Source organism: Lepisosteus platostomus, chromosome 13, assembly GCF_059453375.1.
Source record: "Lepisosteus platostomus isolate fLepPlt1 chromosome 13, fLepPlt1.hap1, whole genome shotgun sequence".
Lineage (NCBI taxonomy): Eukaryota > Metazoa > Chordata > Actinopteri > Semionotiformes > Lepisosteidae > Lepisosteus > Lepisosteus platostomus.
Genome location: NC_142623.1, coordinates 32492686 through 32516862, shown reverse-complemented (window position 1 = coordinate 32516862; position 24177 = coordinate 32492686). Strand labels below are relative to the sequence as shown.

The 24177-nt window shown below is 50.3% G+C and overlaps 1 protein-coding gene across 5 annotated transcripts; it reads left to right on the top strand.

The window, feature by feature from the left end:
* The first annotated feature begins 139 nt into the window (after positions 1-139).
* Positions 140-23933, top strand: lcp2a (lymphocyte cytosolic protein 2a). 5 transcript variants are annotated; one of them, XM_088604216.1, is made up of 22 exons: positions 140-463; positions 7645-7707; positions 8345-8391; positions 11074-11139; positions 11859-11887; positions 12358-12404; positions 13023-13221; positions 13414-13514; positions 14011-14074; positions 14549-14665; positions 14995-15011; positions 15432-15451; positions 16597-16710; positions 17085-17112; positions 17584-17596; positions 18733-18844; positions 19664-19729; positions 20620-20660; positions 21169-21284; positions 22878-22952; positions 23064-23219; positions 23354-23933. In XM_088604216.1, the coding sequence occupies exons 1-22, from the start codon at positions 386-388 to the stop codon at positions 23477-23479; spliced, it is 1695 nt and encodes a 564-aa protein (XP_088460342.1). In that variant the 5' UTR covers positions 140-385; the 3' UTR covers positions 23480-23933. The 5 variants fall into 5 exon arrangements, with proteins under 5 accessions (XP_088460342.1, XP_088460343.1, XP_088460341.1 ...); XM_088604217.1 differs by lacking the exon at positions 17584-17596 and having other exon boundaries at positions 144-463; positions 12361-12404; positions 17085-17125; XM_088604215.1 differs by lacking the exon at positions 17584-17596 and having other exon boundaries at positions 146-463; positions 17085-17125.
* Positions 23934-24177: the final 244 nt, after the last annotated feature.

Sequence of the window (24177 nt, the reverse complement as noted above, 5' to 3'; positions counted from 1 at the left end):
AGGAAGATGTCAGCATTCGTTCAGTCTTGAGCGCTTCCTTCCTGTCTCTCTCTCTCTCACTCCCTCGGTGTGAGCTGTTTGGTGCGGGCTCGTTCTGCTGCACAGTGCGTGCAGGCCATCTCTCTCTCTCTCGCTCTCTCTCTCTCGTCGGGCACCTCACTTCCTCCGCAGCGCCGCGACGCCAGAGCTCAGGGCGTAGCAGCGAAGCCGCGGGAGCCATTTTCTTGGGGCCCTCTCCATCCAGCATGCCGAGCAGGAGGTAACCGGGCAGGAGGACGCGGTCGGCCCAGGCTCGCTCGTTGCCCGTTTTTCGGCTTCTCCTTCTTCTTCTTCTTCAAGGGACTCGGATTCGGAGCGGAATATCTCGCTACGTGAGGGGAGCAACATGAGTTTCGACCAGCTCCCTAGCCGGACTGAAGTCCTGGGCTGGAACGCCAACAAGCTGGCAGAGTACCTCAAGTCGGTGAGTGCGTCAGGCCCGACCCCGGCGCTCTCGGGTTTGGTGCGGGCTGTCCGGGGCTTCGGCACGCGAGACCGGGCCCGTGGCCCTCGGCTCTCGCGCTCAGCCCAGCTCCTGGGCCTGGGGGAGTCAGTGTCTCTGCGCTTGGTTTTTTCGTGGGAGAGGACGATGATCGAGATCGCTCCCTTTCTGGGGCAAACCCGCCTCTTGTGGTCAGCTGCTCCGTCCACTTGGGTTGTGTTGTCGTTATGGTAGCCTTGTCTCCAGTGAGTTAGCGTCGCCCGTAGTGTGCTAGCAGCGTCGTCTCCAGTGTGCTAGCAGCGTCGTCTCCAGTGTGTTAGCGTCGTCTCCAGTGTGTTAGCGTCGTCTCCAGTGAGTTAGCAGCGTCGTCTCCAGTGAGTTAGCGTCGTCTCCAGTGTGTTGGCGTTGTCTCCAGTGAGTTTGTGATGTCTACTGTGAGTTAGCGTTGTCTGCAGTGAGTTAACTACACCATGTTAGCGTTGTCGACTGCATTAGCATTGTGTACAGTGAATTAATGTTGTCTCCAGTGAGCTGGCATTGTCTACAATGTGTTAGTGTTGTCTGCTACCTTAGTGTTGTCTGCAGTGTGTTAGCGTTGTCTACAATGTGTTAGTGTTGTCTACTGCCTTAGCGTTGTCTACAGTGAGTTTGCGTTGTCTACAATGTGTTAGCATTGCCTACAGTATGTTAGTATTGCCAACAATGAGTTCGCATTTCCCACAGCAAGTAGGCATTGTCTCTAGTGTGTTAGCATTATTTGCAGTTTGTGAGCGTTGTCTTCAGTGAGTCAGCATTATCTTCTGAGTCAGCATAGCCTTCAGTAAATCAGAGGTGTGTTAGCGTCGCATGCAGTGTGTTAACATCACTCACACTGTATTAGCCTTGCCCACAACAATTTTGTGTTGCCAACAGCGAGTTAGCATTGTCTGCGATGAGTTAGCGTTACCTGCACTGTGTTAGTATCACCTGTCAGTGAGTTAGCATTGCGTACAGTGAATTAAGCATTGTCTACAGTGTGTTGGTGTTGTCTACAGTGAGTTCGCGTTGTTTACAGTGAGTTAATGCTGTCTGCAGTAAATCGTCATTGTCTCCAGTGTGTTGGCGTTGTCTCCAGTGAGTTTGTGATGTCTACTGTGAGTTAGCGTTGTCTGCAGTGAGTTAACTACACCATGTTAGCGTTGTCGACTGCATTAGCATTGTGTACAGTGAATTAACATTGTCTCCAGTGAGCTGGCATTGTCTACAATGTGTTAGTGTTGCTTGCTACCTTAGCATTGTCTACAATGTGTTAGTGTTGCTTGCTACCTTAGCATTGTCTGCTGCATGCTAGCTTTGTGTGCAGTGAGTTAGCGTTGTCTACAATGTGTTAGCATTGCCTACTCTATGTTAGTATTGCCCAGAATGAGTTAGTATTTCCCACAGCAAGTAGGCATTGTCTGCAGTGTGTTAGCATTATCTGCAGTTTGTGAGCATAGCCTTCAGTGATTCAGAGGTGTGTTAGTGTTGTCTGCAGTGTGTTAACATCACTCACACTGTATTAGCCTTGCCCACTGCAAATTTGTGTTGCCTACAACGAGTTAGCGTTGTCTGCGATGAGTTAGTATCACCCGTCACTGAATTCGTATCACCCATCAGTAAATTATCATTGCCTACAGTGAGTAAGCATTGCGTACAGTGAATTAAGCGTTGTTTACAGTGAGTTCATGTTGTCTGCAGTAAATTGGCATTGTCTCCAGTGAGTTAGCTTTGTCAAAAGTGTTAGCATTGTCTCCAGTGTGTTGGCGTTGTCTACAATGTGTTAGCGTTGTCTACCGTGAGTTGGCGTTGTATGCAGTGTGTTGGCGTTGTGTGCTGCGTGTTAAGACTGTCACATGGAGTGAGTTAGCGTTCTGTTAGAGTTGCCCACACTGAGTTAGTTGTGTTAGAGTCACTGACAGTGAGTTAGAGTTGTGTTAGTTGCCCGCAGTGAGTTTTCATTGTTAGCGTCGCCCACATTGAGTTAGCAACATCTGCAGTGAGTTAGAGTTGTGTAAGCATCACCTGCAGTGGGTTAGCATTGTGTTGGCGCACCTCACAGTGAGTTAGCGTTGTGTTAGCATCGCCTACAGTGAGTTAGTGTTGTGTCAGCACCCCCTGCAGTGAATTAGCATTGTTAGAGTCGCCCGCAGTGAGTTAGCGTTGTGTTAGTGTGCCTCACAGTTAGTATTGTGTTAGAGTCACCCGCAGTGAGTTAGCGTTGTGTTAGTGTGCCTTACAGTTAGTATTGTGTTAGAGTCACCCATAGTGAGTTAGCATTGTGTTAGTGTCCCCCACAGTTAGTGTTGTGTTAGAGTCGCCCGTAGTGAGTTAGCGCTGCCTGCAGCTGATGTTTATTGTCCTCAGTGTGGTAGTGTTGCCTGCAGTGAATTAGCATTGTGTTAATGTTGCCAGCAGTGTGCTCGTGTTGTCTGAAGTGAGCTAGTTCTGCCTGCAGTGAGATTGTCCACTGTTGTCCCCAGTGAGTTAGCGCTGTGGTAGCGCTGGCTGCAGTGAGTTCGCGTTTAGCTAAATGGAGCTCTGCTCACGCTGTCGCTGACCATTTAAGCTCGTCTAGGCCCGTCACTGACCAGTACAGCTCATCTAGGCCCGTCACTGACCAGTGGAGCTCATCTAGGCCCGTCACTGACCAGTACAGCTCATCTAGGCCCGTCACTGACCAGTGGAGCTCATCTAGGCCCGTCACTGACCAGTGGAGCTCATCTAGACCCGTCACTGACCAGTGGAGCTCATCTAGGCCCGTCACTGACCAGTGGAGCTCATCTAGGCCCGTCACTGACCAGTGGAGCTCATCTAGGCCCGTCACTGACCAGTGGAGCTCATCTAGACCCATCACTGACCAGTACAGCTCATCTAGGCCCGTCACTGACCAGTGGAGCTCATCTAGGCCCATCACTGACCAGTGGAGCTCATCTAGGCCCGTCACTGACCAGTACAGCTCATCTAGGCCCGTCACTGACCAGTGGAGCTCATCTAGGCCCGTCACTGACCAGTGGAGCTCATCTAGACCCGTCACTGACCAGTGGAGCTCATCTAGGCCCGTCACTGACCAGTGGAGCTCATCTAGGCCCGTCACTGACCAGTGGAGCTCATCTAGACCCATCACTGACCAGTACAGCTCATCTAGGCCCGTCACTGACCAGTGGAGCTCATCTAGACCCGTCACTGACCAGTACAGCTCATCTAGGCCCGTCACTGACCAGTGGAGCTCATCTAGACCCATCACTGACCAGTGGAGCTCATCTAGGCCCATCACTGACCAGTGGAGCTCATCTAGACCCATCACTGACCAGTGGAGCTCATCTAGGCCCGTCACTGACCAGTGGAGCTCATCTAGGCCCATCACTGACCAGTGGAGCTCATCTAGGCCCGTCACTGACCAGTGGAGCTCATCTAGGCCCATCACTGACCAGTGGAGCTCATCTAGGCCCGTCACTGACCAGTGGAGCTTTGCTCAGCCCCTCACTGACCAGTGGAGTTTATCTCGGCCCGTCACTGGGTGCACTAACAAATATGAGTGCCACCTTCCCACTGAGTCAGGGAATGGATGGAACTAACTCTTAAGTAAAAGCACAGACTGACCTGTGGGTGTACCTTTGTGGGCAGGGTGTCCTTGTACCTGAGTTCAGTCCAGTGTTGAGGCTCTTGGCACACATGGTGCTGTGACAAACTGAGATCCAGAAAGGAGCCTGTAAGAGAAATAGCTGCAGCCAGGACCCCCCCACCCCCACCCCCCAGTGTGGCCAACAGCCCACAGCACCCTGACTCATGGCTCTGACTGTACCAGTACACCCTCTCACTCTCTCCCCTGCCTCTCTGTCCCCTCTTCTCTCTCACTCTCTCCCCTGCCTCTCTGTCTTCTCTCTGTACCCTCAAACCTCTGTTCTCTCTCTCTCCTCTCTTGGTTGTGCAGAGCCTTCATCTTCATTAGGTGTGTGTGTTTTAGAGCATGCTCATAGCAGTGTGGAGCAGTGCTCACACTCCTGAATTCACACCTTCACCTCCATTAGGAAAGTGTGCTGCAGCACAGCGTGGTCATAGCAGTTAGGAGTGATGCTCAGGAATCAGACTTCTGAACTCACACAGTCACCTCCATTAGGAAAGTGTGCTGCAGGACAGTGTGGTCATAGCACTGAGGAGTGATGCTCAGAACCTTGTCTGTCAGACAGTAGTGTTGTGGGTTTGAATCATGTGTGGGATAAAATAAAGAGAAACGGCCTAGCCCAGTGAAGTCATGGTGTAGATTTTAGAGATATGGGAGAAGAAGATAGAGAAGGGGAACCCACTGCCCAGTAAATTCATGGTTATGTTCTGTGAAGTCTGAGGCCAACATGCAGACTGTTCCACTGTGGCAGACTGGAAGACTCCCAAAGTCCGATCCGCTCTTAATGTCAGCCAGTTCCAGCTGGGCGCCCGCTTTGGGACGCATGGAAAATCATAGCAAGGCCACTGCTGACGCGCCCAGCCCTGGGGCAGGAAGTGTGTCAGGCAGAGACGGAGCATCGGCGAATGAGATTAAAGGAGCAGCGCAGACAGGGCCAGACCACAGCAGGTACCGCGCGCCCTGCAGTGCTTCCTCCAGCACCCAGCGGGGCATGTGTCGGGCCACTGCTCGGATACCCTGTAGCGCAGCTGTGAAGTAAGTGCTGCTGCACCTGTTCATAGGAGTGCTGCACCCTCTGTTCCAGTGCAGCCTACAGTCAGGTCTGGCGTAGACAAAACCATGCCTATGCAGTCCATTGCAGCACACACCAGCCTAACCCAACCCAGCTAGGTCCAGTCCAGTTAAACACATCCCAGCCCAGCTAGGTCCAGTCCAGTCAAATACAACCCAGCCGAGATAGGTCCAGTCCAGTCCAATAAAACCCAGCCCAGCTAGGTCCAGTCCAATACAACCCAAACCAGCTAGGTCCAGTCCAGTCCAATACAACCCAGCCCAGCTAGGTCCAATCCAGTCTAAGGCCAGTCCAGTCCAATACAACCCAAACCATCTAAGTCCATTCTAGTCAAAAACAACCCAGCCCAGCTACGTCCAGTCCAATACAACCCAGCCCAGCTAGGTCTATTCAACTCAAATACAACCCATCCCAGCTAGGTCCATTCCAGTCAAATACAACCCAGCCGAGATAGGTCCAATCCAGTCAAATATAACCCAGCACAGATAAATCCAGTCCAGTCAAATACAACCCAGCCCAGCTAGGTCCAGTCCAGTCCAATATAGGTCAACCAAACCCAGGTAGGTCCAGTTCTGCCCAATACAACCCAGCCCAAGTAGGTCCAGTCCAGTCCAGTACAACTCAGAGCTCAGAGCTCCCAGCAGGTTAAAGCAGGGCCTGCTTCTGTCCCAATGATTCAGAGCTGCCAGCTTAAACTGTGTCTGTGATACCAGAGCAAAATAAAATGTACACATCTTCTTTTTCAGTAAGCGACAGAATCTCAGTTTTGAAATCACTTCATAGTTTTTTTAATTAGAAATCTGAATAAAAATATATCCTGTACATCTCTTCAGGGACGCCTGTCAAGATTGCTCTACATAGCTGCAGTAATGAAGATTTACATTGTGCAGAGAAAGTCTTTGCAATCCTGGCTCAGACTAGATTTTCACACCCCTGTGGTAGTAATCACTTTAATACTTTATAAATGAATACTTTGGTACTCAGCTCTATGCCGGTAGGAGCTCCTCAAGACGGGTAGGAATTGGGGAGATTGTGGTGCAGCAGAAACCCATTATTCACCACATAGCTCTGCAGAGAAGCCGCTGGAGAATAATGGAGAATAATGCTGGAGACGTGCAGCTTGCGACAGATACAGGAGGTGACTGCAGTGTTCGTCACTGAGGGGAGAGAGTGAGTCCCCATTAAACCTAAACTAGCACAGACCTCAGGAGAGGGGGTGAGAGAGGACTAAGAGGGAGACAGTGGGGTACAGGCTGCAGGAGAGGGGGTGAAAGGGGTCTGACAGAGAGACAGTGGGGTACAGGCTGCAGGAGAGGGGGTGAAAGGGGTCTGAGAGAGAGACAGTGGGGTACAGGCTGCAGGAGAGGGGGTGAAAGGGGTCGGACAGAGAGACAGTGGGGTACAGGCTGCAGGAGAGGATTGAGGGGTCTGATAGAGAGACAGTGGGGTACAGACTGCAGGAGAGGATTGAGGGGTCTGATAGAGAGACAGTGGGGTACAGACTGCAGGAGAGGATTGAGGGGTCTGATAGAGAGACAGTGGGGTACAGGCTGCAGGAGAGGATTGAGGGGTCTGACAGAGAGACAGTGGGGTACAGGCTGCAGGAGAGGATTGAGGGGTCTGATAGAGAGACAGTGGGGTACAGGCTGCAGGAGAGGGGGTGAAAGGGGTCTGACAGAGAGACAGTGGGGTACAGGCTGCAGGAGAGGATTGAGGGGTCTGATAGAGAGACAGTGGGGTACAGACTGCAGGAGAGGATTGAGGGGTCTGATAGAGAGACAGTGGGGTACAGACTGCAGGAGAGGATTGAGGGGTCTGACAGAGAGACAGTGGGGTACAGGCTACAGGAGAGGGGGTGAAAGGGGTCGGACAGAGAGACAGTGGGGTACAGGCTGCAGGAGAGGATTGAGGGGTCTGATAGAGAGACAGTGGGGTACAGACTGCAGGAGAGGATTGAGGGGTCTGATAGAGAGACAGTGGGGTACAGACTGCAGGAGAGGATTGAGGGGTCTGACAGAGAGACAGTGGGGTACAGGCTACAGGAGAGGATTGAGGGGTCTGATAGAGAGACAGTGGGGTACAGGCTGCAGGAGAGGGGGTGAAAGGGGTCTGACAGAGAGACAGTGGGGTACAGGCTGCAGGAGAGGGGGTGAAAGGGGTCTGACAGAGAGACAGTGGGGTACAGGCTGCAGGAGAGGATTGAGGGGTCTGATAGAGAGACAGTGGGGTACAGGCTTCAGGAGAGGGGGTGAAAGGGGTCTGATAGAGAGACAGTGGGGTACAGACTGCAGGAGAGGATTGAGGGGTCTGATAGAGAGACAGTGGGGTACAGGCTTCAGGAGAGGGGGTGAAAGGGGTCTGATAGAGAAGACCATTGTAGACAGGTCTCCTAGACTGAGTGCTGTGACAGTTGGAGATTTTCGTACTGATGTCCCACTCCTGTCTCCACAGATGGACTTGAAGGACTGTGACAGAGTGGTCAAGAAGCACAGTATAAATGGCCCCAGATTCTTGGTGAGTCAACTATTATTCATGTTGTATCATATCTGTCTGCACTGTGTGATTGAGTTATTGTGATATTTTATTTATTCTGTTTGTGTGAGTCCAGCGAAAGTGTTTTACTGTCATTATATAAGTTCTCAGCCTATTTTACAGTCTTCACTTAGAATAATTAAGGTAGTATTGTAACAATGAAGTCTGTGTAATTAACTAACCATACCAAAGAACATAATTTGGTCCAGATTCTAAAAGAAATGCAATGATCCCAAAGTTATCATTTACGGCCACTTTGTTTTAACCTCTGTAGTCACGATCCTATCACCTACATATCGCCTCTGTAGAGACAGCCCTATCCTGTCATACACAGTACATGTCAACTCTGTAGACATGGTCCTATCCTGTCACCTACATATCACCTCTGTGGACATGGTCCTATCCTATTATCTACAGTACATGTACACTCTGTAGATAGGGTCCTATCTTGTCTCCCACAGCACATGTCAACTTTGTTACATGGCCCTATCCTGTTATCTACAGTACATATCACCTCTATAGACATGGATTATTCCTCTTAGGGTCAAGGGGCTCTTGCTGAGCCTTTATTGTTGATGCGGGATGCGCTGACTGACTATATTTTCCTGCTGTTTTTCAGGACATGTCAGAGAACGACCTGCAGAAGTTCCCCAAGCTGCATGCGCCGTGAGTATTTCTCTGAGCCATCCCCTCTCTGTACAGGCCTGTCAGTACATCTGCTCACAGCCTCACGCTGGCACAGTGCAACAGCAACACATCCTGTATGTTCTTTCCTGTCTCTCTGCCCTCCGTCCTCTCTCCTTTCTTCTCTCCTCCTTCTCACCCAAGGTTGTCAACTTGCCTGCCTCCATCTTCATTATCTTCTATTCTCTCATCTTTTTCATCTCCCCTTTCTATGTCGCTATCCCTTCCTTCTCTTGCTCTCAGTCATTCCTCTCCTTCCTTCCTTTCAATCTTTAGCAATATGATACTGCACTGAGAGAGATTCCCAAAGGACAGATCCCTGAGGGGACACTCCTCAGTCTGGACAGTCGTGCTAGTCCAATCGATCAGGTCAGAACTCCTGGTCACAGGCACAGTTAAGACACCAGGGTCCAAGGACTGGTTCAGCCCAATCAGATCTGGTGAAACTTCTGCCGTCTCCACGCTATTGGGTTTTCAGGACCAGGGTTGATCCATCAAGACGAGCCATCAAGAAAGAAGAAGCCCGTGAAGTGGAGTGAGGGTTGTCAATGTTAGCTTCTGCTTGGATTCCCCAGAGAAGAGGAAACCAGGACAGATGTATCCCTGTGGAGTTATTTTGGGTTTTAGTGATTCCCTGACATGTTGTCCAGTGTGCCCTGGAGTGACCAACAGTAGAGATACAGAGTGTCATTCTGACAGTGGCCAGGCCTTCATCAAGGAACTAGGTCCCACGACACTTACAGAGGAAGTGAGGCTGGTCTCTTACGCCATCCAGCTCCAATGGAAACATCCCGTGTGTCTGCCCCCTCGCAGCCTGCCTCATCACCCAAGATCACCCCCCGCAAGACCGAAGGAGTCATCAGAGACGGGGCCCACCCCCTCACACTCTCAGAAACACTGATGCAAGAAGAGCAAGAGTCACAGCTGAGAAATACAGACCGTGGCACAACTGTCAGTGGGGCGATCACAGGAGAGTGTCATGTGTACCTGTACACACACACAGTCACAGGAGAGTGTCATGTGTACCTGTACACACACACAGTCACAGGAGAGTGTCATGTGTACCTGTACACATACACACAGTCACAGGAGAGTGTCATGTGTACCTGTACACACACACAGTCACAGGAGAGTGTCATGTGTACCTGTACACACACACAGTCACAGGAGAGTGTCATGTGTACCTGTACACACACACAGTCACAGGAGAGTGTCATGTGTACCTGTACACACACACAGTCACAGGAGAGTGTCATGTGTACCTGTACACACACACAGTCACAGGAGAGTGTCATGTGTACCTGTACACATACACACAGTCACAGGAGAGTGTCATGTGTACCTGTACACATACACACAGTCACAGGAGAGTGTCATGTGTACCTGTACACATACACACAGTCACAGGAGAGTTTCATGTGTACCTGTACACACACACTCACACACAGTCACAGGAGAGTGTAATGTGTACCTGTACACATACACACAGTCACAGGAGAGTGTCATGTGTACCTGTACACACACTCACACACACAGTCACAGGAGAGTGTCATGTGTACCTGTACACTTATACATGAATACACATGAGGTATACATGATACACAGGAAATAGAGACACAGGAATTTCTAAACTGAACAAAGCGAAGCAGCAAGGACTTTCCGTCTGTGTGTGTACCTGTGTATCTTTGTGTTTCTGTGTGTTTCTTTCTTGTGTACTTGTGTGTATCTTTGTGCATCTGAGTTTGTGTGTGTATGTTGAGATGGTCAGATTCACACTAGTATGGATCAGAGGGAGAGAATTTTATATCTGCAGCAGTTTTAGTTCAGTCGTAGCAGTGCAGCACATTTCGAAGTGGAATCTGAGAGACAGCGCGTGGGACAATGCGTCATCCACAGAAGAGGGCCCAGTGTGACCACATCCTTTGAGAGTAGGCCAGAGGGACGTGCAGTGTGGCCTCTGTCTGTCATCTCTGACGTCAGGTCCCCTGCCCTCCAGAGAGCCTGTGACAATCTTCTCTGTCTCTGGGCTGGACACAGGGCGTGCTGTCAGTCTCCTGTCCTTCAGAGAGCCTGTGACAATCTTCTCTGTCTCTGGGCTGGACACAGGGTGTGCTCTCAGTCTCCTGTCCTTCAGAGAGCCTGTGATAATCTTCTCTGTCTCAGGGCTGGACAAAGGGCGTGCTGTCAGTCTCCTGTCCTTCAGAGAGCCTGTGACAATCTTCTCTGTCTCTGGGCTGGACACAGGGTGTGCTCTCAGTCTCCTGTCCTTCAGAGAGCCTGTGATAATCTTCTCTGTCTCAGGGCTGGACACAGGGCATGCTCAGTCTCCTGTCCTTCAGAGAGCCTGTGACAATCTTCTCTGTCTCTGGGCTGGACACAGGGTGTGCTGTCAGTCTCCTGTCCTTCAGAGAGCCTGTGACAATCTTCTCTGTCTCTGGGCTGGACACAGGGTGTGCTCTCAGTCTCCTGTCCTTTAGAGAGCCTGGGACAAGCTCTCTTTCTCTGAGCTGGACACAGGGCGTTCTCTCCATCTCTTGTCCTTCAGAGAGCTTGTGACATACTACTCTGTCTTTGGGCTGGACACAGGGCGTGCACGCAGAGTGTGTGCAGGTTCTTTGCTCAGGGTCTTTAACAGAGGCTCGCTGCTGCTTTGTTTCTTTCCAGGATGATCAGCCGACTGTGTCATGACATCAACAAGAAGGAGGAGAAGAGGGGTCTTTTCCACAAGAAGTGAGTTACCAGTCACCAGTCACTGTCCATTAGTTACCACCTGTATCACATATATAGTTTATGGACAGTATGGAGACGTGTCATAAATACATTATGTTCAGTATAGAGATAAATCATAGCTGTGTACAATATAGAGACGTGTAAATTATAGAAATGTGTCATATATACAATAGCTCGTGTACAATATAGAGATGTATACAGTATAGAAACATGTCATATATACAGTGGCATGTGTATAGTATAGAGATCTGTCCTATATAGCTGTGTCCTATATGCTGGGACGCTGGCTGGTGTGTGCTGGGATGCTGGCTGGTGTGTGCTGGGACGCTGGCTGGTGTGTGCTGGGACGCTGGCTGGTGTGTGCTGGGACGCTGGCTGGTGTGTGCTGGGACGCTGGTTGGTGTGTGCTGGGACGCTGGTTGGTGTGTGCTGGGACGCTGGCTGGTGTGTGCTGGGACGCTGGCTGGTGTGTGCTGGGACGCTGGCTGGTGTGTGCTGGGACGCTGGCTGTGGTTCACTGGAGCCCTGGCTGGTGTGTGCCGGGACGCTGGCTGGTGTGTGCTGGGACGCTGGCTGTGGTTCACTGGAGCCCTGGCTGGGGTTCCTGGGGATGCAGGCAGAGGTTCACCAGGCTGACAGAGTGATTGAGAAATCCCACGAGGGAGCAGTTTGATTTGGAAAGTCAGTTACCCCACTGTCATTCTTCCTCTCTCTCACAGGCAGGCACCTCTCAGGATCAAAGAACAAGGTAGGGGACATGCTGCCAGTTCGGTGTGTGCCAGTGTCCCCCTCTCCCAGGAGGACTGTCCTGTGGGGCTGGTGTCCTCTCTGCTCAGGAGTCTGTGCTCAATGTGTCCTGGCCTGTTGGAAAGTCTGTATGCTTGCAAGGTCCAATTTTACAACGCCAATCAGGAGAATGACTCTGGAAGAGCATGATATGATTTCAGTCCATCAGCTGGATCTGTCTGTCTTACTACAGTATGTGTCTATCTCTCTAACTACAGTATGTGTCTATCTCTCTCACTACAGTGTGTGTCTGTCTATCTGTCCATCCGCAGTATCAGGTATCTGCCTGTCTAACTACAGTATTTATGTCTCTATGTTGCAGCATCTGTCTGTCTGGCTATGTTAGCCTCATGGCTGTGCAGTTTTCTGTGTGCATCTCTGTTGATAATAAATGTCACCTTACTCTGTCCCCACCTTTCTATCCTCTCTCAGTAGAATTCCCTCAGGACAATGATCAAGGCTGGGACTCAGAGGAGTTTGTAAGTAGAGCTGTTAGGTCACTGTAGCTACAGGGCTGTTTTCTCTGTCTGAGCCATTGGTTCCTGTGGTCAGTCTCTTTCTGTCCTTCTGTCTGAACCCTGGGCTGCTATTCTTGTGGTCAGTCCCTCTCTGTGCCTCTGTCTGAGCCCTGGACTGTTATTACTGTGGCCAGTCTCTCTCTGTCCCTCTGTCTGAGCCCTGGACTGGACTGTCATGATTGTGGTCATTCTCCCCTGTGTCTGTCTGAGCCCTGTCTGTCTCTGGGTTTACTCTGCCTTTCTGCCTGTCTCTGTCTGCTGCTCCTTCTCAGTGTCTCTCTCCAACGGTGTGGTGGCTCTGTGGCTCAGGATTTGCGCCTGTGGCTGGAAGGTTGCCGGTTCGTAACCCCCGGCCAGAACAGCGATCCTACTCCGTTGGGCCCCTAAGCAAGGCCCAACTGCTCCAGGGGTGCTGTATAAATGGCTGACCCTGCGTTCTGACCCCCAGCTTCTCTCCCTGTCTGTGTGTCTCATGGAGAGCAAGTTGGGGTCTGCGAAAAGACAAATTCCTAATACAAGAAATTGTATATGGCCAATAAAAGTTATCTTATAACCCTGCCTGTGTGCCTGTCCTTCTAGGAGGACAGTGATGACTACGAGAGTCCGGACGCAGAGGATGATGTTGGTAGTGGGGGTGATTATGAATCCCCAACAGAGGGAGGGCCCGAGGGGGGGGAGAGTGACAACGACTATGAACCCCCTCCCTCTGAGCCCCCTGATGATCAGCCTAACAAGATCTTCCCAGCCAAGCCCATTAATAACAACTCTGTCTACATAGGTACAGTACAAGCTTCACAGTGTTACCAATATACAAGTACAGTACACACACTCTACATAGGGACTGTACTGCCTTCACAGTGTTACCTGTATACAGGTACAGTACACACTCTACACAGGGACTGTACTGCCTTCACAGTGTACAGACTACTATACCTTCTGTGTGTCAGCTGTGGTGTCGTTGTGTCTGTAGATAACCAGTCTCGTGCTACATCAATGAAGACACTCCCAAGTCAACCGCCTGCCCCCCCACAGCGTCCTGGCCCAACCTTGCCTGGGTTCAACAACCGTACTGTGAGTCCCTATACTCCTCTCTGTATTTATTTCTGTATCTCTATTACTGTACTTTCTCACTTACAGTCTCACTGAATCTTAAGTACATCACAAAGGTTACGAACGATTGGCCAATCAGTTAGTCTAGCTCATTTGGTTAATTAATCCAAAGAAATGCCTCCTGTCATAAGGAGGACCTCATTCAGCTGTTTCTTGAAAGAAACCAGGGTATCGGCTTCAACAGCATGTCTGGGCAGCTTGTTCCACACTCCCACTACCCTTTGTGTAAAGTGCACCCCGTTCTCAGTTTTAAGGGCTCTTCCCTATAATTTCCACTGGTGTCCTCTGGTTCATGTTTCACTTTTGATTCTGAAGAAGTCATGAAGTTGAGTGTGTTAGTGTCTTTGAGGATTTTATATCCTCCTCTGAACATATGTGTGGGTCTCAGCTTCAGTGTGTGTTCGTGTGCTTCAGTGTCCTATTGGTCAGCATGTCATAAACTCCTCTTTCTATGTAGATGGGCCCACCTCCCCCAAGACGCGAAGAGTCTCCCCAGGCACCATTCAGACCCCCAAACAAACGTGAGTCCCTATTTCTGTCCAGCCAGCTGTCTGACTGATGGTTTCTCAGGGAGGATTTACTGTATGTGTCTGCTTTCTGCGTGTCAGTGAGCATCCGTGTGTATACCAGTACATATGTGTTTGAGGGTGTTCATTAGTGAGCATGTTTCAGTGTATGTGTGTGTGTGTGTGCCCATGTGTGTATGACTGTGTCTGTGACCCTCCATCACGCACTGTGCCTGTGTGCCAGTGTGTATGTATCAGTGTGTGTGCCCATGTGTGTATTACTGTGTCTGTGACCCTCCATCACGCACTGTGCCTGTGTGCCAGTGTGTGTATGTATCAGTGTGTGTGCCCATGTGTGTATTACTGTGTCTGTGACCCTCCATCACGCACTGTGCCTGTGTGCCAGGGTGTATGTATCAGTGTGTGTGCCCATGTGTGTATCACTGTGTCTGTGACCCTCCATCACGCACTGTGCCCTTCTGCCTGCAGCTCCGTCAGGCCATGCTGCCCCCTCGGTTGACCGCAGTAAGAAGCCCACGACTCTGGAGAGGGGCCTGCCCGGGCTGCCAGGGATCCCTGGCGCTAGCAAAGAGTCCCCCATCCAAGGTACCACCTCCACCCACTCTGCCCGCAGGCCAGTCCATCAGGGACACAGCGCAGACACACATGTATATTCCAAAACTTGGGCACTAACACACCCTTGGCTTCTTTGAAGCACTGAAACTGCTAAGGTTTTTGAATATTGGGCTGTAAAACACTGTAAAGCCTGGAGTGGATCAGTCTGCTGCGGACTAGGATTGTGATCTATTTTACTGCTTGAATCGCAAAACGATCATAACATGAGCACTCGTGGTGTAAATCTTGGCATTTATTCTAACATACTCTAATACTAGTCAGTATGTGACTCGCTTTTTCTCTTTTTCTCTTCCTTGCAGCAAGAAAACAAGACAGGGTGAGATTCGTGTTCCACTGTCTCTCTCGTCTTTGTGCTGTCTTGCCTGTCTCACGTGGGCTGTGGTCAACATTTTTCTAGATCTCGTCTTCTCGTCTCCCTTCACAACCCTTTAAGAGCCCCCTCGTCAGCTGAAGACCAAAGACCTGGTCTGTTGGCGTGTGCAGCAGCCGCCTGGCCGCGTCTGTGTTGAGCGTCGACCTGCAGAGCTGTCAGAGGCGTCAGAGGCCGATCGGCCGTCTCCTTTGCCGCGATGTGTTTGCTTTATTTCATGCTGTCCCGTGTAAATAGATCCCAACTCGACACGCAATGAATTCCGGTTTAAATTTAAACGGGCCCCACCGTGGGGTGACTGCGTGTGTCACCCCGCAGAGAAACAGAGCGCGGTATCGTCGCTGACGCCCCTCTCTCTCTCCACAGACTATGACGCCGCCCCGAAGGTAAGGGATCGGTTTCGCTGGCCCAGCCAGAGTTACTTTCCCACCCGAAAAAGGTCCCTTACTGTGGAATGGGCCCAGGAGCCACCTGAAGGGGGCGCCGACAGAGGCGGCAGGGTGCACGGCTGTCCCCGGGCGCAGCGCTGGTTCTGATTCGGGGCGCACCCTGAGCAGGGGGCAGGGACTCTTGCTTCCCTGTGGCCTCTGCTGGCCAAACGACCCTTGACCCTCAAGGCTCTGTGTGCCCCTCTCATGGCTCCCCATCCTCTCAAACCCAGCCTGTACTCCCTCTCTTCAACACAGGCTCCCCTCCCCACTCTCCTCTGCCTGCCCCGTCTCTCCTTCTCCCCTCTTTCCTCTCCTTTCCTCCCTCCTGCTCCCTGCTTCTCTCTGCCTCTCAATTCAATTCAAGATGCTTGACTGGCAGGACCAAAGAGTAAAATCAGTGTTGCCAAAGCAAAACAAACACAATTCACATAAAAAATCTACAGACATTCATTTACAATACAATACAGACACATCATAAGATATTTACCTATAAACATATGGAGCACTATTGGGAGACAATGATTGTGACTTTATTGTCAACGTCTGTAAATGTCTATAGATTTTTGTTTTACATTGTATTTGTTTTGTTTAGGCTCTTTGTTGGGCTCAGCTCTCGTCTCTGCAGGGCCTTGTGGTGGTAGAAATTTTGGTCGCTGTTTTTTAGGTGTAGCCAATATTTTAATACTCTCTTCTGTGTGTTTATTAATGGTGGGTATTGATCTCATTCGGCCCTGCATGCATTGTTAGGTGTTTTTCTGTGGGATGTTTGTCCCATTGACTGTACTCCTGGTCTGTGAGGGGACCCCACACTTCACTGCCATGTAGGGCAATGGGTTGGATCACACTTTCAAATATTAGGAGCCAGATTCTTGTTGGTGGGTTGATGTTGAAAAGCCTCCTTATTGTGTAGAAAGCCCTGAGTGCCTTCTCCCTCAGTGCCTTCACTGCCAGCTCAGGAACTCCCAAAACTCCCTCTCTCTGTCTCTTCCCTCCTCTCCCTATACCTTTAACCCCCCACCTAGCACACCAGTGTCAGAATGCTGTCCTCTCCCCTGCTGCCCAGTTCAGGACAGTGTTATGACTGTGCTTCTTTCTCCAAGACCCCCGGCAGCAGAGAAGCCCCCTGACACCCAGAGGCAGGCCAAACCCCCCCTCCCTGTCGAAAGGAATGGACCTTCGGGACCCTCCCTGAGCCGACGTCCTATGGCTCCCAGGTGCGCCCCCTACAGCCTATCATGATGGAGAGCTCCCTGGATTTCTCTGTATTCATACCTCTCCCTCTATCCCCCTGTTCGGAACTGATGGACTCTCTCTGTCCAACACTCATGTACGCCTCTGTGTCTCTCCCTCTCTGTCCAACACTCGTGTACACCTCTGTGTCTCTTTCTCTGTCCAGCACTAATTTACACTCTGTGTACCTCCCTCTCTGTCCAATATTGTCAGACTTTAGTCCAACACTAATGTACACATTTGTCTCTCCCTCTCCATCTCCCAACACTAATTTAGACATCTGTATATCTCCCTCTGTGTGTGTGTGTGTCTTTCTCTGTCCAACACTAAAGTTCAACTCTGTGTCTTTCCCTTCCAGACCCACTGGACTGGACCAGAGAGAAGATGTAAGTATTCCCCGTACATCTGAGACATCAGTGGTTCTTTAAGGGTTTATAGCAAGACAGTAATAGTAATGATCTGAGTCAACTGTCCAACAGGAGAGGGAATGGTGGAACTCTCAGAGCACATTGCTTTGGCCTGGTATTATCATGTACATCTTTACATGCTGATTAAAATACTCCAGTGTGTATTCTAAGCACAATCATTTTGTTTTGTAGTGTGAGCTCATTGTACAGTAATGCAGTACAATCAGCTGTGGTATGAGCTCAGTGCACGGTAACGCAGTACAATCAGCTGTGGTATGAGCTCAGTGCACGGTAACGCAGTACAATTGGCTGTGGTATGAGCTCAGTGCACGGTAACGCAGTACAATTGGCTGTGGTATGAGCTCAGTGCATGGTAACGCAGTACAGTCGGTTGTAGTATCAGTGTTTTCCTTCTGCCTCTCATCTGACTTTTTCTGTTTCCATTTTCAGACACTGGATGACAGTAAGTACCAGCTCTAAACTCTGCACCTTTAGGATCCAGCAAGTATTTCAGATTTTTTGTATAATTTATTCACAATAAACTATACAATATCGGGTATTTAATTTATTCCGTTTTCATTTGCATATTTTTTATGTAGTCTTAATTTTCCGTTTTTGAATTTGCCATCATAAATTATATAAAAAATCCTCAGATTTTGTATTTTAATGGGTTTTGTTGGTTTTCGTTTCCTTCATTAAACTGGGGTAATTACAGATCCCATGATTGTTCATTAAAGTAGAGGTTATCAAGTAGAGTAGAGCCTGTCCTGGCTGAACCCCACTCTGGTCTTGTACAGTTTCTCTCTCCTCCCCTGATCTGTGTGTATTGGGGCTGCAGGAGGATTGAACCCCACTCTGGTCTTGTACAGTTTCTCTCTCCTCCCCTGATCTGTGTGTATTGGGGCTGCAGGAGGACTGAACCCCACTCTGGTCTTGTCCAGTTTCTCTCTCCTCCCCTGATCTGTGTGTCGTGGGGCTGCAGGAGGACTGAACCCCACTCTGGTCTTGTCCAGTTTCTCTCTCCTCCCCTGATAAGTGTGTTGTGGGGCTGCAGGAGGACTGAACCCCACTCTGGTCTTGTACAGTTTCTCTCTCCTCCCCTGATCTGTGTGCCGTGGGGCTGCAGGAAGACTGAACCCCACTCTGGTCTTGTCCAGTTTCTCTCTCCTCCCCTGATCTGTGTGTCGTGGGGCTGCAGGAGGACTGAACCCCACTCTGGTCTTGTCCAGTTTCTCTCTCCTCCCCTGATAAGTGTGTTGTGGGGCTGCAGGAGGACTGAACCCCACTCTGGTCTTGTCCAGTTTCTCTCTCCTCCCCTGATCTGTGTGTCGTGGGGCTGCAGGAGGACTGAACCCCACTCTGGTCTTGTACAGTTTCTCTCTCCTCCCCTGATCTGTGTGTATTGGGGCTGCAGGAGGACTGAACCCCACTCTGGTCTTGTACAGGTTCTCTCTCCTCCCCTGATCTGTGTGTCGTGGGGCTGCAGGAGGACTGAACCCCACTCTGGTCTTGTACAGGTTCTCTCTCCTCACACATTGACTGGTTGATCTGGCTTCGCTCTGTCATCGATCTTTCCCTGTCTCCCTTTCTCCTCCACAGCTCCAATTCTGAGGCCACCCCTGCCGCAGCCTGGAGGGGGCGCTGCTTCCAACTCCAACACCTTCCCAATGCAGAGGGGTCCCCGTATGCCCAGACCCCCAGTCTCTGACGGGTATGGCACCCCAATGTAATGACAGCACCACACGGGCACTCTAGTACTGAGACAGTAATCATAACAGCATCTGCGCACCCTGCACACACTCAGTAAAATCAGAAACCCGTGCGTCTGCAGGACACTGAGGTCTAAGGGCTGAGACTGAGAAGTTGTGCTTGTTCACGCAGCACTGATGTACCATAGCCCCACACCCCTCTGCTGTCCTGGACTAACTGCCCCCAGCCCTGCCCCTGCTGAGGCCCTGTCCAGTTAGTCTCTCCGGCCACCTGTTTCGAAACACTTCTCGGCGGCCAGCTACGACACTTACTCAGGCTCAACTAAAAAACCTCCAGGCCTTGCGGGCTGAAGGGACCGCAGACCACTACATTTCAGCACTTTATCAGTCTCTGCATGCAGTACGTGTCCCAGGTCTTCAGAAACTGGTGATGTAATGGTGAGCCCTATAACCTGCTGTCGTGACAGGAAGAGGAAGAGTGAGACCATCATCACTCGTGGTAACGCTACTGCAAAGCAAGTTTCTTTCGAAACGCAGGTCCAGTCCCTGCTTCCCCTCTCCTATGGGGCCTGTAAATCTCTCGCTGGACTGCCTTTGGAGCAGTAAAGTGGCTTTTTGGTTCCAGTTCTGACTGCAGTCTCAGCAGAAAGTGCTAGCTGACCGGGAAACACAGCGCAGCACCGCTCCATTCCACAAGGAGGCGTCAGAAAGCCCTCTGAACCCGTCGCTGTGCAGGGGTGCAGATGTAATAGCACTGGCATGCCTGGTGTGCGCATGAGCCCAGCCTCTGGGATGTAAAACACGTTTGTTCTGCTTTCTAGGCCTGAGAACTGCTTGGCTCAGCAAAACAAGATGAGCATGGGAAATCCCACACTGCTCTCCTGCAGGTGGGACCCTGTTTCACTTCCTCGGCACTGAGTCAGCACCATTCCGAAAACAGTTTTTGTTTTCTGCTCTTATAAGTTGTGTTAATTTTCACAGATCGCTGAGCAACTGGGTCTCATTTCCACTCCTGCAGCATAATATGGCCAATATTACACTATTCTGTACAGTACAGGCCAGTATTCCTCTGCTCTATACAGTACAGGCCTGTATTACACTACTCTGTACAGTACAGGCCAGTATTCCTCTGCTCTATACAGTACAGGCCTGTATTACACTACTCTGTACAGTACAGACCTGTTTTGCAGTGAATCATCGTAGTTCCTAACAAAATTTCCCCTCTTGAAATTTGAAACCGAAAACAAGAACTTTTCAAAAGCCATTATGTTTCTGTAGTATTTCCGTTATCTGTGAAAAAAGTACATAACAAACACAAACTAACAGAACAGTCATTACGAGATTAAGCAACACATGCAGAGTTATGCAGGTATATTAATCTGCTCTTTCAAAAAAAACAATTAAACTTAGATGGAAACAACAATTGCACTCTCACAGACACAGAAAGTCTAACACTCATCTAGCAGTCAAGGACAACCTGAAACTGTTTCTGTTTATGGAATTTGATGTTTTTAGCAGTTGCTACATGCGTACACATTTCCCAGCTGGAAGGTAACGATGATTTTATGAAAACTGAAAGACAACACTGATCTCTAGATGTTTTTTGTTCTTGTTAGGAATGTGCTGCCCTCTAGCGGCTCTCTAAAGAAACTGCAGACCAGTTAGGTTGTGAGAGATCAACACTGATTGTACCCATCGGTCATGCTAATAAAGCACCTTGAATTGAATTGAATTGAATTGATCTCATACATGCCTGTGTCCCCCCTCTGTCTTCCAGGCTAAACCCCACCGGCTCTCTGCCCTCCAGGCTACAGACAGGTAGGTACCGACCCAGGTCAGGGTCCCATTCCCACAGCGGTGGAACTGGCCTGAGCTCCTGAACCAGCCCAGATAAGCGCTGGAGAGGCCTGTGAGCCCTGCAGCACCAGGGCAGGAGTTTGGTGCGCTCGAGTGAGACACCTTTGACCTCCAGCAGATGTCCCGAGTGTCGAGTGACGGCCTGTGAGACGTCAGTGCCAGGCGCTGGAAACATCGGCCAGCACGCAGCTGCCTGTACTGATAGGACACCCCCTGCTGATGACTTTAAATCTTCCCCGTGTTTTCAATTACCTTTCATTCGTTCTTTAATTTCTCTCAGTGGTTTTAGTGTGTTCCTGCTTACTGTCCATGTTTATGCAGTGAAGTGAAGTACAGTGAAGTAGAGCAGTTGAGGATGCTCGGGACTGAGTGAAAGGAATGTAGGAATAAAACCGATCGATTTGACCTTGTGTCTCTCCGCCTGATGGGCGGAGCTACTGTATTCTCACGCCGGTCTGTGTTTCGAAAGCTGTGAATATCCACCGGTCTCACTCCCGGGGCACCGCTGACATCAGACCGCCCCTGCCCCCTCCCCAGCCCCAGAGACCCCCCGTGACCTCGGAGCCCGCGATGGATGACGAGCAGGTACAGAGCACAGGGCGCCACGCATGCAGCGTGTGCCTTCCGCAGTCCTGTCCCAAGGTGGCGTTTTTCTGCGAGGGGGGAAGTTCAGGATTAGCTGTAATGATTTTAGTGGCAGCATGGTGGCGCAGCGGTTGGCATGGCCAACAGGCAGCGCTGGTGCCCTGGGGTACATTCTGTGTGGAGTCTGTGTGTTCTCCCTGTGTTTGTGTGGGTTTCCTCCCACAGTCCAAAGACATGCTGGTGGGTTAACTGGCTTCTGGGAGAACTGGTCCAGGTGTCAGTGTCTGTGTCCGTCTGCCCTGTGATGAGTAGTGCTCAGTCTAGCACCCATTGCTTGCTGGGATAGGCTCCAGCTCCCCTGTAACCCTGAATTGGACAAAGTGGTAAGGAGATGGATGGATGTCATCACTGTCTAATTCTTAAACTGATATACATCTTTCGGTCTATCTCTATAGCTTACCTTGCCTTGAACGTGATGTCTTCCATATTAACATAACACGTCGGACCTCAGAAAGAGCGCCCAAATTCCAGCAAGCTCTTCTGTCTTGATGGAATTATGAATCTCCGCTTGGCTCTGAATTGCCGGAGAGTAGCCTGTATCCTGGCCTTTCATTGGGACCTTTCTGTATCGGAGCACACAGGAGTTAAAGCTTCATGCTGGGCTCTTCTGGAGAAACACTTAGGAATAATGTGCGTATTGCACAGCCTTTGTAAGGCAGACAGGCGCGCTGTTCAGCTATTTTCTGTCCTGTAGTCTGAGCCCTGTACTTCATACTAATGGCACTGTAATACCTGCCCGTGGCCACAAGGTGAGGCTGCAGTTCCGAGTTACCTCACCCCAGCAGGCCCTCTTCGGCCTTGTCGTTGCACATTAAAAAAACGAGACAATCACCAGGGAAGCTATTGCTGAAAATGGTTTTATAATGCTTACCATAAATCTTCACCAGGTCAGTGAAAAGCTATTAGCTAGCTTTTGTGACAGACAGAATGAAATCAATACAACCATAAAAATAGTGCAAGCAGTACCCGTTTCCTCATTGACAGGACAGAATGTATATTAATCATTGCTCTGTTCTTTTGATCCAGTCACTCGCCTGTTTCTAGACTAACCGAGTGCCCATGGCCCAGTCCTGAGCTGGTACCATGACAGACAGGCTGTATCACAATGCTTATGTAGATGAACAACAGCAGTAGAAACAGGGACAGCTAAACACACAGCATAGCTGACTCACTGACTACCACAAATACTTTTGATGTCTCACTAAATAGCTGAGCACTGGGCTCAAGGCTGTCTAATGGTGTAACCATTGTCTGTCTACCTGTGTAACCAGTGGCTGTCTATCCTGTGCCTGTCTACCTGTGTAACCAGTCTCTGTCTATCCTGTGCCTGTCTACCTGTGTAACAAGTGTCTGTCTGTCTATCCTGTGCCTGTCTACCTGTGTAACAAGTGTCTGTCTGTCTATCCTGTGCCTGTCTACCTGTGTAACCAGTGTCTGTCTGCCTACCTGTGTAACCAGTGTCTGTCTATCCTATGCCTGTTTACCCGTGTGACCAGTGTCTGTCTGTCTAACCTTCTGTGTGTTTGTACACAGGACCTGGACCCCCAGTGGTACGTGGCTCAGATTACCCGGCAAGAGGCAGAGGCCTGTCTGAGGAGAGTCAACCAGGTGAAATCTCCTCCCTGTCCTGCACACTCTACAGGACACAGTTCACATTTTTAGCACTGCACTCAACTATCCATCGATCTGTATTTAGTGACCTCTCTCTCGCTGCTTCAGGACGGCACGTACCTAGTGCGGGACAGCTCAAAGCGCTCCCCCTCTCAGCCCTATGTGCTCATGGTCCTGTACCAGAACAAGGTCTTCAACATCCAGATCCGCTACCATCGCGAGGCGGACGTCTTCCTCCTGGGCACTGGACTGAAGGGCAAGGAGGTAGGGACAGACCCCGAGACTGTGACACTGGACACACTGGACAGGGACAGACACCGAGACTGTGACACTCAGTTGCACTGTTCTCTACAGTACTGAGAACTGTCACCTGTTCACACATCTGTCTGCTCCCACAGAACTTCACATCAGTGAGCGAGATCATCCAGCACCACCAGCAGACCCCTCTGCTCCTGATCGACGGGAAAGACCGCGGCTCGGGGCACCAGAGACAGTGCCTGCTGACATACCCGGCTGGGTACTGACCCGCTGGCCGCCCCAGGAGCATGCTGGCGTCGGGACACATCACACTTGTGCTGCTCCGTGCTCACCATCATCTCAAAGCCCTGCAGTGACACTGCGTGATTCGCTGTAGCAGAGGAACGGTTCGACACGAGGATGCCGTAGTGTTTCACACGTTACAAACTAAAACAGATTCTTATGAGATGCCTTAATATGTGCTTGAGTAGCAGGCTGCCGGGCTCTGTTCACTTCACCTGTCAGATCCATGTCTCCAGCACACAGCTAATCCTGTCAGCACCAGTCCGCCTTTCTGTGCCGAGTGTGAAAACTGCGAAAGGGTGTTCAACATGCGCTGTAAGAGCTTTTCTAGTGAAGTTATAGTGTATTCCCACTTTCCAAATAATCCTGTATCCTGCCTTTTTTTTTAATTTTATTTAATTCATTTTACAAAAAAATAAAAATAACTGTGGTTTCACACTCACCGTGTTCCTCTGAGTCAGTTTCGGGGCCTGCTGTCTTGTTTTGATCTTCGGGACAAGGCAGGCAATAAGGTGGCCCGGAGGCCAGGAACTCAACCACCTAGTGGAAAAGTACAGCTCCCCAGGAAACTAAAATCAGTGTTCACGCCAAACAGGGTATGATTTCCAAATCCCATGACCCTTTCCACACCCACCTCTGTCAGACCCCTGCAGATGCACAGGGCATCATGACCATTAGGAGT